Genomic DNA, 14,881 nt, shown 5'->3' on the forward strand with positions numbered 1-14,881 from the left:
AAGGTAAAATGTTCATCTAGGTTATCTTGTTCCAACAGTAGAGAGGATAAACTCCTCCCGTCCTGAACCTTGGACCTCTCTGCTTGCTTTTGCGTCTGCTACTCCATATTTTGTGATATGAGTTTCTCAGTAGACCTTTTTTGAGTGTGAATGCCACTCTTGATTTTTGTATTGTGTTTCTCCTAGTAGGAGAAAACATTTTCTCCTTTTGGAATAAAAATCCTTTGGAAATTTTGACCTTTCTCATTTATTGGTCTAATACTTTAATTTACAAACATAAGAGTACTTAAATGGTCTAAAAGTGACTTGAACTTTTACAGTACAATCCTACTTGCTCTTCCCTTTCAGTGTAATTTTATCAGCTAACTTTCTAAAGTTCCATATTTGGAACTAGATCATGGTGAGTTAAAAACATTAGAGGTGCCAGTGGATCAAAGTAGAATTACTTGGATCTAGTAAATGGAATCTGACAACCTCAGATAGTGGGAAAGACAGGCCAGGGGCCTGCCTGTCTTCTCCCTTTCTCCTTTTCTTTCCTCCTCTTCCTCCTACGCATCTATACAGTTATCCATCTATTTTCTTAAAATTTTTGTATTGGTGTATAGCAATGTTACATTAGTTTCAGGTATGCAGCATAGTGATTTGACAGCTGTATGCATTACACCCTGCTTGCCACAAGTTAGCTACCATCTGTCACCATACAACAATGTTACAGTACCATTGGCTATATACCTATGCTGTACCTTTCATCCCGCTGACTTAGCTCAGTCCATAACTAGAAGCCTTTATCTCCTCCTTCCCCAAAGTATAGCATACTTCATGAATTTGCATGTCAACATCCTGCTAGTCTTCTTTGTATTGTGCCAATTTTAGTATGTGCTGCTGTGAAATAGGCACATATCCATTATTTTTTATTAAACTCTTTTGAATACTTAAGCAAATAATGAAGTAAAGCATTATGCATAATATTTATAGAACTTGTTTTAAATAATAATTCCTGAATCTTTGGATGGGGGAAGTAGGGATTTACATTTTGAATAGGCTTAAAAATACTTGATTCTCATTAAAGTGGTCTAGGTATTGCACTTCCAGAAACACTGAAATAAAAGCAAGGAAGAGTACTTCTTTGGCCAATAAAATTTATGAGTGTGATTGCCTAATATTTATTTCATATGGACTCAAATGGAAAAAAAAAAAAAAAAACCTTACCTGGTATGGAGTGCCTGGATGGTACAGTCAGTTGAGCATCCAACTCTTGATTTTGGCTCAAATCATGATCTCAGGGATCGTGATCTCAGGGGTCATGAGATCAAGCCCCATGTCAGGCTCCACACTCAGAACAGAGTCTGCTTGAAATTCTCTCTCCCTCTGCCCCTCCCACTTTTGTGCTCTCCCACTTCTCACTCTCAAATAGATAAATAAATCTTATAAAAAAATAACCTAGTGGATAACGTATTTATAGTTGGAGAAAATTATATGCCCAGGTGTGTCTTATCCCCTTTAGGATTTTATTCCACTTGCATTTGAATAAGAGTGTGCCACAAGATGGAAGGTAAAGTTGTCCTCCTTCTCCACAAAAGGCCAGCCTGGTTATAGTTTTCCCTACAAAACAATGCAATTTTAGGATAAATAAAGATCAGCTGTTAGGTTTATGACGAGTGTATGATAAAGTTGTTGTTAATCTTTTTGGTTTGACTTTGAACCATCTTTTAATTAATTCATGTTACCTGTTTTCCCCCCATCAAGAATAAACTGTTTGAAATATCTTTCTGTAGCTGGGAAATAATGATGCCCTGAAAAGAATCTGTGTGAGTGGTTCTCTAAAGTAATTATATATTAACTCATCAACACCACCAAAGAGCATAAAATGAGACATTTTCTCTTGGTCCTATCTCAGATGTACTAGATCAGAATCTCCTGGTGAGAATTCCAAAGTTCTCAGAAGGATCCTACTGTAGCCAGCCTGCCTCCCTCCATGCTTCATGAACTTTTTTGAGAATATCTGAATACGTTTGAATACATATTCAAATGACTTGTTTCACATCCTTTTTCTTACGCTGTCAAGTTTTATACATTGTTGGAGCTCACTAAGTTTTTATAAAATACTTATATTGGATATTTGATGGGAATGTTAAGAATTCAGTTTTATTCTTAAATTAGAATGTTTTGTTGTTATTGTTACCCCTAGGATGGAAAGAAGAAGTTTGACAAGGAGAGTGAAAAGTACTATTCTATTCTTGATAAACATTTAAATTTGTCTGCAAAGAAAAAGGAATCTCATTTGCAAGAGGTAAGCTTTTCCACTCAAAATGTGAAAAGAACATTAGCATTAAGTTATGTGAATTCCATATTTCCAAAGGTGATAGTATCTCAGAATCTGCTGCTCTTTATAAAATGATGACATTAAGAGTTAATTGAGCACTTACAGTGGACAGACCCTGTGCTGAGCATTTCACATGCTTTATGACCCTTAATATTAATAGTTCCAAGTAAAAGACTAGTTATTTCATACAATGTTGAGAAAGAATGAAATAAGATTTTTTTCTTTTCTTCTTATTGGGCAATTTTTCGACAGCAGGACCTATCAAACTGATGAAATAGCTTTTTAAAAAATATCTCCTTTTAAGATACTGTTTTTGCATTAAGGGGAAAATATATACACAATTACACATTTTAAAATCTCTATTTTATATCAGTTTCCTTAAAAAACAAGTCAACAGATATTTTCACATCTTTGCATTTAAGCAGCCCATTTCTTCTTTTTTTCTGAAATATTTATTCTCATTGGTAGTTTTTAACTGTAGTAAAACAGAGTAATCCTCTTACCAAGGTATAATACAGTTCCAGTTCCAGTGATGAGATATACTTAAAAAAAATTGGACCCTCTTGCCATTATCATCTTAGCAGCAATAAAATTTTGAAGCACAGCGTACACTAAACCCCCTGAGGTGTCTGAGCTATGGGTTGGGAGTCATTGAGCTAGTTCACCAGAGGCTCCTTACTGTTCTCCAGACCTTTGCAGGGAATCTTATAGTGTGCTGAGTCTCTTCCAGTCTCTTCTTTCTCTTCTGTCTCTACTTCTAGGTATCACAGTCAAGAACTTCTTTCAATTCCTCCTTCTAATCTTTTTAGCAAAGCCATCTACCTTACTGCATTGCTTATCAAAATCAATCTGGTTCTCTGCTCCCCTATTCCTTTTCTTATTTGCCTTACCTCCATGTTTACCTACCAGGCACGCTTGACCAGTTGGTGTTTGAATGCAGTGAACTACAGTCAAAAGGCTTGGGAGGGTTACTTTTACTTCTGTTTCCTTTTTTCTGTCCTCTTATATTCTCATTGAAGGAACTGAATTTCTTCATTTAAAAACTTTTTAAAAATAAAGTTTAATATTGGGAATATATGATATTTAAACATATGTTCATCATAACAAATACCTTATTATTAACACTTATTATTAAAATAGGATACGTTAATATACAATTTGTGCTGAGGGAAAGATTTTTCTGGCTAAATTGAAAGAGTGAAAAAATTGTCATTAAGAAAAATCATATTTTGAATTTTCATAGACATATCTACTCTTATGAAATACTATATTGTAACTTAATATTATGTTCACGTGTTCCAAACTTCTTTAATGCTCATGTACCTCTTTGGGCATTACACTACAAGAAACCTAGGAGAGACATCTACACATCTAACACTGTGTAGATGTTAGTCATGTGAAGAAAGGCTCCCCTAATTATCACCAGTACACTACCATCTGCCATATCAAGGGCTATGTCCAGGTGCCATTTTAAAAATATACTGCCTTTAAATCGGCAGTGTTTTTTAGGGTCTCTAAAGGCTTATATGTTCTTGAGATTCTTGGTGATGTGAGAGGCCACACTTAGACATTGCTTAAACCATCGAAGACATGCTAACTGTATCTTGATTTTAAAATTCTCTAGAGGATATGCTTCAATTTTCCCTGACAATCTAATTCTGTATTGGCTTGTTAGTGACCCTAAATTGCTTAGGCTATGGTAGAAAAGAATATATCTGTTCTGGTTCTATATTTAGTTGAGCCTGGAAAAAAACTATAATATGATTAGTAGCATCCTCTACTTGCCCCACTACACACGTGCACACAGGCACATATTTCTTTTCCAGAAGTCATAGCCCACAGGAGAACACAAATTGTGCCAGAGCAGCTCCTCAGAAGACATAATGTAGACAAGAAAAAATGTGCCTTGTTTTCTTTCCCTCTACCCTTCCAGCAATCAAACCTGTTGTAGAGAGATGCTGCCATACATGTGTTTAATTCTGTAACCTCCGTCCTTTTCCAGAATAACTCTGGTACTTCTGTCAGTACCCAGCTTCTTGTTTTCAGAAAGACTGCTCTGTGCAGTCTTCTCACTTGCACAGCTGACTCCTTGTTGATTTGTTCATGGGAAATAAGTGGTTCCCCGTTTTCAGGACTGAATTTGGGATTACCTTGTGCTGGTAAAGCTACAAGACCATCAGTTTGATAGATCATTAGAGTATAAGCATAGTTAGAAATAGACTTCTTAAAATTATACACTTTATAGTAAATGAAAAGAAGTAATATTTGATGTGTAATTGGATAATTTCTTTCAAAATATGAAATAAGAGGAAGAGATCATAAAGGAAATGTAGAAAGACTAGAATGCATCAAAATAATTTTAATTCAAAAAATATTAAATCAAATCAAAAGGCTAAGTGCTTGGGAATGTGTACAACATGTGACACAGGATTACCATCACTTTTATACAAGTTGCATTTGCAAATCGGTGTGAAAAAGTCTCCTGTGGAAAAATAAGGAAGTGAGAATTTGAAAGGGCAGAGAATAGAAGGAAAGATGGTGGCAGAATAGGAGGATCTTAGGCTTGCCTCATCCCACAAATTAACTAGATAGCTATTAAATCATGCTAAACACACCAGAAATTGATCCAAAGACTTGTGGAACAAACTCCACAATTAAAAGTAGAGAAGAGGCCACATCAAAAAAGGCAGGAAGTGCAGAGACACAGTTTGGGAAAGAATGGATTCTGGCCATTGCAGTCAGGACAAGGGGAGCCATGGTTGTGGAGAAGGGCAAGAGACAAACTAACTAACACTTGGGGGAAACACACTAGGAAAATGAATTCCTTCAACGTGGATGGAACTGGAGGGTATTCTGCTGAGTGAAGTAAGTCAGTCGGAGAAGGACAAACATTATATGTTCTCATTCATTTGGGGAATATAAATAATAGTGAAAGGGAATAGAAGGGAAGGGAGAAGAAATGTGTGAGAAATATCAGAAAGGGAGACAGAACGTAAAGACTGCTAACTCTGGGAAACGAACTAGGGGTGGTAGAAGGGGAGGAGGGCAGGGAGTAGGAGTGAATGGGTGACGGGCACTGGGGGTTATTCTGTATGTTAGTAAATTGAACACCAATAAAAAATAAATTAAAAAAAAAAAAAGAAAATGAATTCCTATAGCAGTGGACTTGGAAAGTGAGAGGAGCCAAATTTCTAATTTTGTGAGTTCCAGCAACTAGTGGGGCTTACAGCTTGGAGTTCTAAAGGTCAGCAGGCTTGGCTCCTAGAGAGCCCGGAGGCAATGGGACTGCTCTTATAGAGGTGGAACAGAGAGCCTGTAGGCATACAGTGACCTGAAGAGCACCTGAGGCACCCAGTGGAGAGGTTATTTGCTCATCTTGGAGCATGTCCCAGAGATGCAGCTTCACAAAGAGACGCCTCTAGGAACAAAGGACCTGACAGGCACCATTTCCCTCCCCCACCCTTCAGCATAGTCTCAGAGCCACCTGTGGGAACCACTGTGGGGCAGACACTACCTACATTGCTTACCCAAGCCCTGCCCCCCATGCTCTAGTGGAACTGCCCTTCCAGTTGTGCTTGCCTTGGTCCCAGAACATCAGGATGCCACCTGCAGAAGATTAGCCAAAATCTTTGCTAACACTGCATCCCCAAAGGCAAGAGTTTTCTGGAGCTAGGTTCTGGCAGCAGTAACAGTATATCTCATTTCACAAGCAGACTAGAACACATCTAGTTAAAACACACCACATTCAGACGGGGACCAAACACTGCCTACAACAGGCAAAGAAACCTCTGTAGATGACTGGCCTGAAGGATAAAGCAGCCAGGTCACAACAGCAGAGCATGTGCAGCACACATTGGAGATACTCCCAGAAGTTCCAGGCCTTGGGGAACAGGGGACACTATATAGAGCACTGCAGGACCTCATCTTTATAAGGCCATTACCCTCAAAAACAAGAGATATAGCGGACTTTCCTAAAATGAGAAGACAGAAAAATTTGTCCCAAATGAAAGAACAGGACAAGGCCATGGCCAGAGATCTAAATGAAACATGTAAGTAACAAGGCTGATAGAGAATTTAAAGTAATGGACATAAAGATACCTATTGGACTTGAGAAAAGGACTGGAGGATATGAGTGAGACCCTTAACACAGAGATAAGGGATAACATAGCGGAGATAAAGGACTCAATAAATGAAGTAAAAAGCATGTTTGGTGGAATGAATAGCATGATGGAAGAAGCAGAGGAACAAATTAATGACCTAGAGGTCAAAGTAATGGAAAGTAATCAAGCTGAACAACAGCAACAAAAAAAAGAATTATGCAAAATGAGAATAGACTGAGGGAACTCAGTGACTCCATTAAACATAATAACATTACTATGGAAGTCGCAGTAGAAGACAGAGAAAAGGGGGCAGAAAACTAATTCAACATAATAATAGCTAAACACTCCCCTAATCTGGTAAGGAAACAGATACCCAGACCCAAGAAGCACAGAGAACTACCAACAAAATCAACAGAAGCAGATCCACACCGGGACATATTGTGATAAAAATGGCAAATACAGTGATAAAAATAAATGGATTTTTCAACAGAAACTTTCCAAGCCAAAAGGGAGTGGCATGATACATTCACAGTGCTGCATGGGAAAAATGTGCAGCCAAGAATACTCTAGCTAGCTAGGCTATCATTCAATTCAATTAGAAGGAGAATAAAGAGTTTCTCAGACAAATAAAAGCTAGAAGAGTTTATTATCAGTAAACCAGCTCTGCAAGAAATACTGAAGGGAGCTCTTTGTTGGAAAGGAAAGACCATAAATAAGTGGGAGTATGAAGGAAGGGAACAAAAAATAAAGCAGTAAAAATGAATATTTTTTATAAAGTCTCAGTCAAGGACCCACAAAATAAATGCTGTGAAACAAGATACCATGTACCTAAAACATGGGGAGGAGAGGAGTAAGAATGGATTCATCTTGATACAGATTCCTATATGCAGATGTTATATACAAGGCTAATGGTAAACACAAATCAATGGAGCACCTGGATGGCTCAGTAGTTGAGCTTCTGCCTTTGGCTCAGGTCATGAGATCAAGTCCTGCATCGGGCTCCCTCCCCACAGAGAGCCTGCCGCTACCTCTGCCTGTGTCACTGCCTCTCTCTGTGTGTCTCTTATGAATAAATAAAATCTTTTAAAAAACCACACATCAAAAACCATTAATACATATGCAAGGAATAAAGAGAAAGAAATCCAAATATATCACTAAAGAAAACCAGCAAACCATGAAAGAAAGACAGAGGATCAGATAAATCTTGAGAAACAACCACAAAACAGGTAATAGAATGACGATAAGTACATATTTACAAATAATTACTTTGAATGTAAATATATTAAATGCACACTATCAAAAGGCAATATGACAGAATGGATGAAAAAGTGAGACCCATCACTTATACTGTCTACAAGAGACTCATTTTAGACCGAAAGACTCCTGCAGATTGAAAGTGAGTAGCAGGAGTGGAGTAGCAATACTTATATCAGACAAAGAAAACTTTAAAAAACAAATAGTGTGACAAGAGACAAAGAAAGACACTATATAATAATAATAAAAGGGACAGTCCATCAAGAAGATATAACAATTGTAAATTCTCATGCACCCAACATGTGAGCACCCCAATACACAAAATGATTAATAACAAACATAAAGGAACAAATTGATGGTGATAGAATGCTACAACAATACTTACCTAAATTCACAAGTCATCTAAACAGAAATTTAGGAAGGAAACAATGGCTTTGAATGACACACTGACCCAGATGGATTTCACAGATACATTCAGAACATTCCATCCTGAAATAGCAGAATACACTGTCTTTTCAAGTGCACATGGAACGTTCTCCAGGATAGATCACATATTAGCCCACAAAACAAACCTCAACAAATTAAAAAAGATCTAATTCATACCATGAATGTTTTCTGATCACAACACTATGAAGCTAGAAGCCACCACAAGAAAATATTTGGAAAGACCACCCATGCATGGGGGGTAAGTAACATGCTACCAAACAATGAATGAATCCAGCAAGAAATCAAAGAATAAACTAAAAAGCACACGTAAACAAGATGAAAACGCAATAGTTCAAAACATTTTGGATGCAGCAAAAGCAGTTCTAAGAGGAAAGTTTACAGCAATACAGATCTACCTGAAGAAGCAAGAAATCTCAAACAACCTAACATTACAACTAGAAAAAGAACATGAGACAGAACCCAAAACCAGCAGAAAGAAGGGAATATTAAAGATTAGAGCAGAAATAAATGATATAGAAACTTTAAAAAAGCAATAGAACAAATACTTGAAACCAGGAGCTAGTTCTTTAAAAAAAATCAATAAAATTGATAAACCTTTAGTCAGACTTCTCAAGAAGAAAGAGAAAGTACTAAACAGAATCACAAATGAGAGAGGGGAGATAACAACTGACACTACAGAAATACTAACAATAATAAGAGAATATTATGAAAAACTATATGCTAACAAATTGGACAACCTGGAAGAAATGTATAAATTCCTAGCAACATATAACTTACCAAAACTGAACCACGAAGAAATGGGAAATTTGCAAAGAATAATAACCAGAAAACAAATTGAATCAGTAATCAAAAAATTCCCAAAGCTAAAATCCAGTATCAGATAGCTTCACAGGAAAGTTCTACCAAACATTAAAGAATAGTTAATATCTATTTTTCTCAAAGTATTCCAAAAAAAAAATAGAAAAGGAAGGAAAACGTCCAAATTTATTCTAGGAGGACAGCATTACCCTGATACCAAAACCAGATAACAACACCACACACAGAAAATGAGTACTACAGGCCAATATCTCTGATAAACATAGATACAAAAATCCTCAACAAAATACTAGCAAACAGAAGTCAACAATACATTAAAAAATCATTACCACAACTGAGTGGGATTTATTCCTGGGATGCAAGGCTGGTTCAGTATTCACAAATCAATCAACATCATATATTATATCAGTAAGAACCATATTCATTTTAATGGAAGCAGAAAAATCATTTGATATAGTACAACACCCATTTGTGATAAAAACCTTCAGCAAAATAGGTTTAGAGGGAATACATACCTCATGACTCCATTAAAAACTATTAGAACTGATAAACAAATTCAATAAAGTCGCATGATACAAAAAATAATGCACAGAAATCTATTGCATTTTTATACAATAATTAAGAGGCAAAAAGAGAAATTAAGAAAAAAATCTTGGAACACCTGGGCTCAGGTGGTTAAGCATCTGCCTTCAGCTCGGGTCATGATCTCAGGGTACTGGGATTGAGTCCTGCGTCAGGCTCCCTGCTTGGCAAGGAGTGTGCTTCTCCCTTTACCCCTCCTCCCTGCTTATGCTCTCTCTCTCTCAAATAAATAAATAAAATCTTTTTAAAAATCTCATTTACAATTGCACCCAAAATAAGATACCTGGAATTAACCTAACCAGAGATGAAACCTGTACTCTAAAAACTAAAAACACTGCTAAAAGAAATTGAAGTTGGCAGAGATGCAAAGACAGTCTATGTTCATGGATTGGAAGAACAAATATTGTTAACATGTGTATACTACTCAAAGCAATCTACAAATTCAATGAAATCCCCATCAAGATACAGCATTTTTCACAGGAAATAATAGTACAAATAATTGTAAAATTTGTATGGAACCATGAAAGACCCCGAATAGACAAAGTAATCTTGAAAAAGAAAGCAAAACCTTGGAAGTATCACAATTCCAGGCCTTAAGTTGTACTAAAGAGCTGTAGTCCTCAAGACAGTATGGTACTGGCACAGAAACAGATCAATGGAACAGGATTAGAGGACCCAGAAATAAACCCATAATTATATAGCCAGTTAATCTTTGACAATGGAGGAGAGAATGCCCAATAGAAAAAAGGTGGTGGCTGAACAAATAGTGTTGGGAAAACGGGACAGCAACATGCCAAGAATGAAACAGGACCACTTTCTTACACCATACACAAAAATACATTCAAAATGGATTAAAGACCTAAATATGAGACCTGAAACTGTAAAAATCCTAGAAGAAAGCACAAGTAGTAATTTCTCCAACTTTGGCCATAACAACATTTTTCTGGGTATTTCCTGAGGCAAGAACACTACTTGGATTACATCAAATATAAAAAGTTTCTTCACAGCAAAGTAAACAACCAACAAAAACTAAAAGGCAACCTACAAAATGGGAGATGTTTGCAAACACCGTATCTGATAAAGGGTTAGTATCCAAAATATATAGAGAACTTGTAAAACTCAGCACCCAAAAGCCAAGTAATCCAGTTAAAAAATGAACAGGAAACATGAACAAACATTTTTCCAAAGAAACATACAGATGGCCAACAGACACATGAAAAGATGCACATCATTACTTATCATCGGGGAAATGCAAATCAAAAGTGCAACTCAACCCTGTCAGAGTGGCTAAAATAAAAAATACGAAAAAGTGTTGGTGAGGATGTGGAGAAAAACGAACTCTCTCGTATTGCTGGTAAGAATGCAAACTGGTGTAGCCATTGTGGAAACATTATGGAGGTTCCTCAGAAAGTCAAAAATAGAACTACCATATAATCCAGTAATCAGGCTACTGGGTATATAACCAAAGGATACAAAAACACGAATTTAAAGGGATACATACATCCTTCTGTATATCGCAGAACTATTTACAATAGCCAAAATATGAAAGCTGCCTGGTGTCCATCCGTAGATGAATGATAAAGAAGTGGGATGTGTATATATACCTACACGTATCCGTACATAAACATATATAACGGAATAGTATTATATATATATGTTATACTGTTATACAGTAATACTATTATCTATAATGGATTATTACTCAGTCATAAAAAATAATGAAATATTGCCATGTGTACTAGTGTGGATGAAAGTAGGGAGTATAATAAGCGAAATAACTCAGTCAGAGGAAAACACAGACCATATAATTTCACACATATTTTAAGGCACAAAACCTGTATGGAAGTGTTACTGCTATGTTGCACCTGAAACTATCACACTGTGTGAACTGGAAATACATGAAAACCTTTAAAAAAAAAAAAAAAGTGGGCGCTAGCAGCAAGATGGGGGAGAATAAGGTTCCCCCCAGTCACCCGTCCCCACCAACTTCCCTAGAGAAGTTTCAGATCATCCTGAAAACCTACGAATTTGACCTGAGATTTAAAGAGAGAACAGCTGGAACGCTACAAAGAAGAGAGTTTGCGCTTCTAGCAAGGTAGGAAGGAGGAAAAAAAATAAAAAGGAATCCGGTGGGGGAGGGGCCCCGCGAGGAGCCGGGCTAAGGCCCTGGGGCCAGAGCCTCCGCGACAGGAGAGCCCGGGCCCGGAGAAGCAGGGAGCCTAAAACTCGGCACCGGATTCTTCCTGGACAGAAGAGCACTTAGCAGGGAAACCGGGCAGAACCGCAGGAGGGGCGGTGGGGCCTCCAGGCCCCCAGGGGCACCGACAGGGAGGTGCGGGAGGTGCGCCCGGGGAAGAGCCTGCACACACCGACAAGCTCGGGGAAGGGCTGCAGCGCCCCCGGAGGGGCCTCGGGAGAAGCTCAGGCGGGGCTCCTGCCGGAGGGGGCTGCGCCCTGCTGCCTTTAAGAGCCGTGGCCCAGCAGCAATGCCAGCAGCACAAGGGATCCCAGGGCGCCGAGCGGACACAGCCCAGGATCCTGCACTCACCCCGGGATTGGCAGAGGTGGGGAGGGCACATGACAGCGAGGACTCTCCTGCCAGCGCCGGGCGCCCCCAACCTGTACAGACCAGCACCACCCCCAGGAGCATCCAGGCCAGTGTGGACTGGGAGCTGCGGTAGTTACTGCGGGAGCTGACTCTAGGGCTGGAGAGCTGGCCGCTGCCAGTGTTGTTCCTCCTGGTGTCCCCCTGTGCCTGGGACAAAGCGGGCCCCCAGGGAACAAAGGCCTCACAGGATAAACAGCTCCCACTGAGCCGTGCACCTGTTGGGGGGCGGGGCATCTCCCCCAAGGGCACACACAGGAGAATCAGCACAGCAGGTCCATCCCCCCAGAAGACCAGCTGGAAGGTAAGGGGAAGAACAAGTTCTTGGCGGAGCATTGCTGGAAAGCTCCAGGGGAGGTTGAGGGATTTACAGTATATAGAACCAGAGAATACTCCTTCTTGCTTTTGTTTTGGTTTGCTTTCGTTTGGTTTCTTTTCTTTTTTTTTTTTCTTCCTTTTTCCAATACAACTCGTTTTTACCCTCTGCACTGAGCAAAATGACTAGAAAGAAGAACTCACCACAAAAGAAAGAATCTAATCTTCCCTAACTTGCGGAGGGAAACAAGCATTCAGATCCAGGAGGTAGAGATATCCCCCCTAAAATCAATAAAAAACGTTCAAAACCTTGACATCTAATAGTGATACTTAACAAATTCCAAAGATAAAGACAAAATCCTTAAAGCAGCAAGAAACAAGAGATCCTTAACTTAAATGGGGAGGAATATTAGGGTAACAGCAGACCTCTCTCTCCACAGAGACCTGGCAGGCCAGAAAGGGCTGGCAGGATATATTCAGGTCCTAAATGAGAAGAACATGCAACCAAGAATACTTTATCCAGCAAGGCTCTCATTCAGAATAGAAGGAGAGATAAAGAGCTTCCAAGATAGGCAGAAACTGAAAGAATATGTGACCACTAAACCAGCTCTGCAAGAAATATTAAAGGGGAAGAAAGAGGAAGCCCAAAGAAATAATCCACAAAAACAGGGACTGAATAGGTATCTTGATGACACTAAATTCATAACTTTCAATAGTAACTCTGAACGTGAATGGGCTTAATGATCTCATCAAAAGACGCAGGGTTTCAGACTGGATAAAATAGCAAACCCATCTACTTGCTGTCTACAAGAGACTCATTTTAGACCTAAGGACACCTCCAGCCTGAGAATGAAAGGTTGGAGAACCATTTACCATTCATATGGTCCTCAAAAGAAAGCAGGAGTAGCAATCCTCGTATCAGATAAATTAAAGTTTGTCCCAAGGACTCTTGTAAGAGATTAAGAGGGACACTATATCATACTTAAAGGATCTATCCAACAAGAGGACCTAACAATCATGAATATTTAGGCCCCTAATGTGGGAGCTGCCAAGTATATCAAACAATTAATAACCAAAGTAAAGACACACTTAGATAATAATACATAATACTGGGAGACTTCAACATGGCACTTTCTGCAAATGACTGATTTTTCTAAGCACAACATCTCCAAAGAAACAAGAGCTTTAAATGATACACTGGAACAGATGGATTTCACAAATATTTACAGAACTTTGCATCCAAACGCAACTGAATACACATTCTCCTCAAGTACACAAGGAACTTTCCCCAGAATAGACCACATACTGGGTCAAAAATCAGGTCTTAACCGATATTAAAAGATTGGGATTGTCCCCTGCATATTTTCAGACCACAATGCTTTGAAAATTGAACTCAATCATGAGAAGAAATTTGGAAGAAATTCAAACACGTGGGGACTAAAGACCATCCTCTAAAAGATGAAAGGGTCAACCAGGAAATTAGAGAAGAATTAAAAAGATTCATGGAAACTAATGAAAATGAAGATATAACTGTTCAAAATCTGTGGGATACAGCAAAAGCAGTCCTGAAAGGGAAATATATCGCAATACAAACATCCCTCAAAAAATTGGAATAAACTCAAATACACAAGCTAACCCTTCCACCTAAAGGAACTGGAGAAAGAACAGCAAATAAAACCTACACCAAGCAGAAGTAGAGAGTTAATAAAGATTCAAGCAGAACTCCATGAAATAGAGATCCAAAGAACTGTAGAACAGATTAACAAAACCAGGAGTTGGTTCTTTGAAAGAATTAAGATAGATAAACCATTAGGCAGCCTTATTAAAAGCAAAAGAGAAAAGACTCTAATTAATAAAATCACAAATGAAAAAGGAGAGATCACAATCAATACCCAGGAAATACAAACAATTTTAAAAACATATTATGAGCAGCTATATGCCAATAAATTAGGCAATCTAGAAGAAATGGATGCATTTTTGGAAAACCACAAACTACCAAAACTGGAACAGGAAGAAATAGAAAACCTGAACAGGCCAATAACCAGGGAGGAAATTGAAGCAGTCATCAAAAACCTCCCAAGACACAAAAGTCCAGTTGGCTTCCAGGGAAATTTTATCAAACATGTAAAGAAGAAACAATACGTATTCTACTAAAGCTGTTCCAAAAGATAGAAAGGGATGGAATACTTCCAAAACTCATTCTATGAGGCCAGCATCACCTTAATTCCAAAACCAGACAAAGCCCCACCAAAAAGGAGAATTATAGACCATTATCTCTGATGAACACAGATGCAGAAATTCTCAACAAGATACTAGCCAGTCGGATCCACAGTACATTAAGAAAATTATTCACCATGACCAAATGGGATTTATCCCGGGATGCAAGGCTGGTTTGTTGATTGCTTCACTCGTAAAGCAATCAGCATGATAGATCATATC

General features: G+C 38.4%; 1 protein-coding gene across 8 annotated transcripts in view; it reads left to right on the plus strand.

The window, feature by feature from the left end:
* Positions 1-14,881, plus strand: part of ARHGAP42 (Rho GTPase activating protein 42) — a 287,300-nt gene that overhangs the window by 180,024 nt on the left and 92,395 nt on the right. For all 8 annotated transcript variants that reach the window (XM_077867592.1, XM_077867593.1, XM_077867594.1 and 5 more), the window contains one exon: positions 2,189-2,290. In XM_077867592.1, the coding sequence (XP_077723718.1) occupies positions 2,189-2,290 (102 nt within the window). The remainder of the gene's footprint in view (positions 1-2,188; positions 2,291-14,881) is intronic.

This window comes from Canis aureus, chromosome 23 (genome assembly GCF_053574225.1).
Source record: "Canis aureus isolate CA01 chromosome 23, VMU_Caureus_v.1.0, whole genome shotgun sequence".
In the NCBI taxonomy this organism is placed as follows: Eukaryota; Metazoa; Chordata; class Mammalia; order Carnivora; family Canidae; genus Canis; species Canis aureus.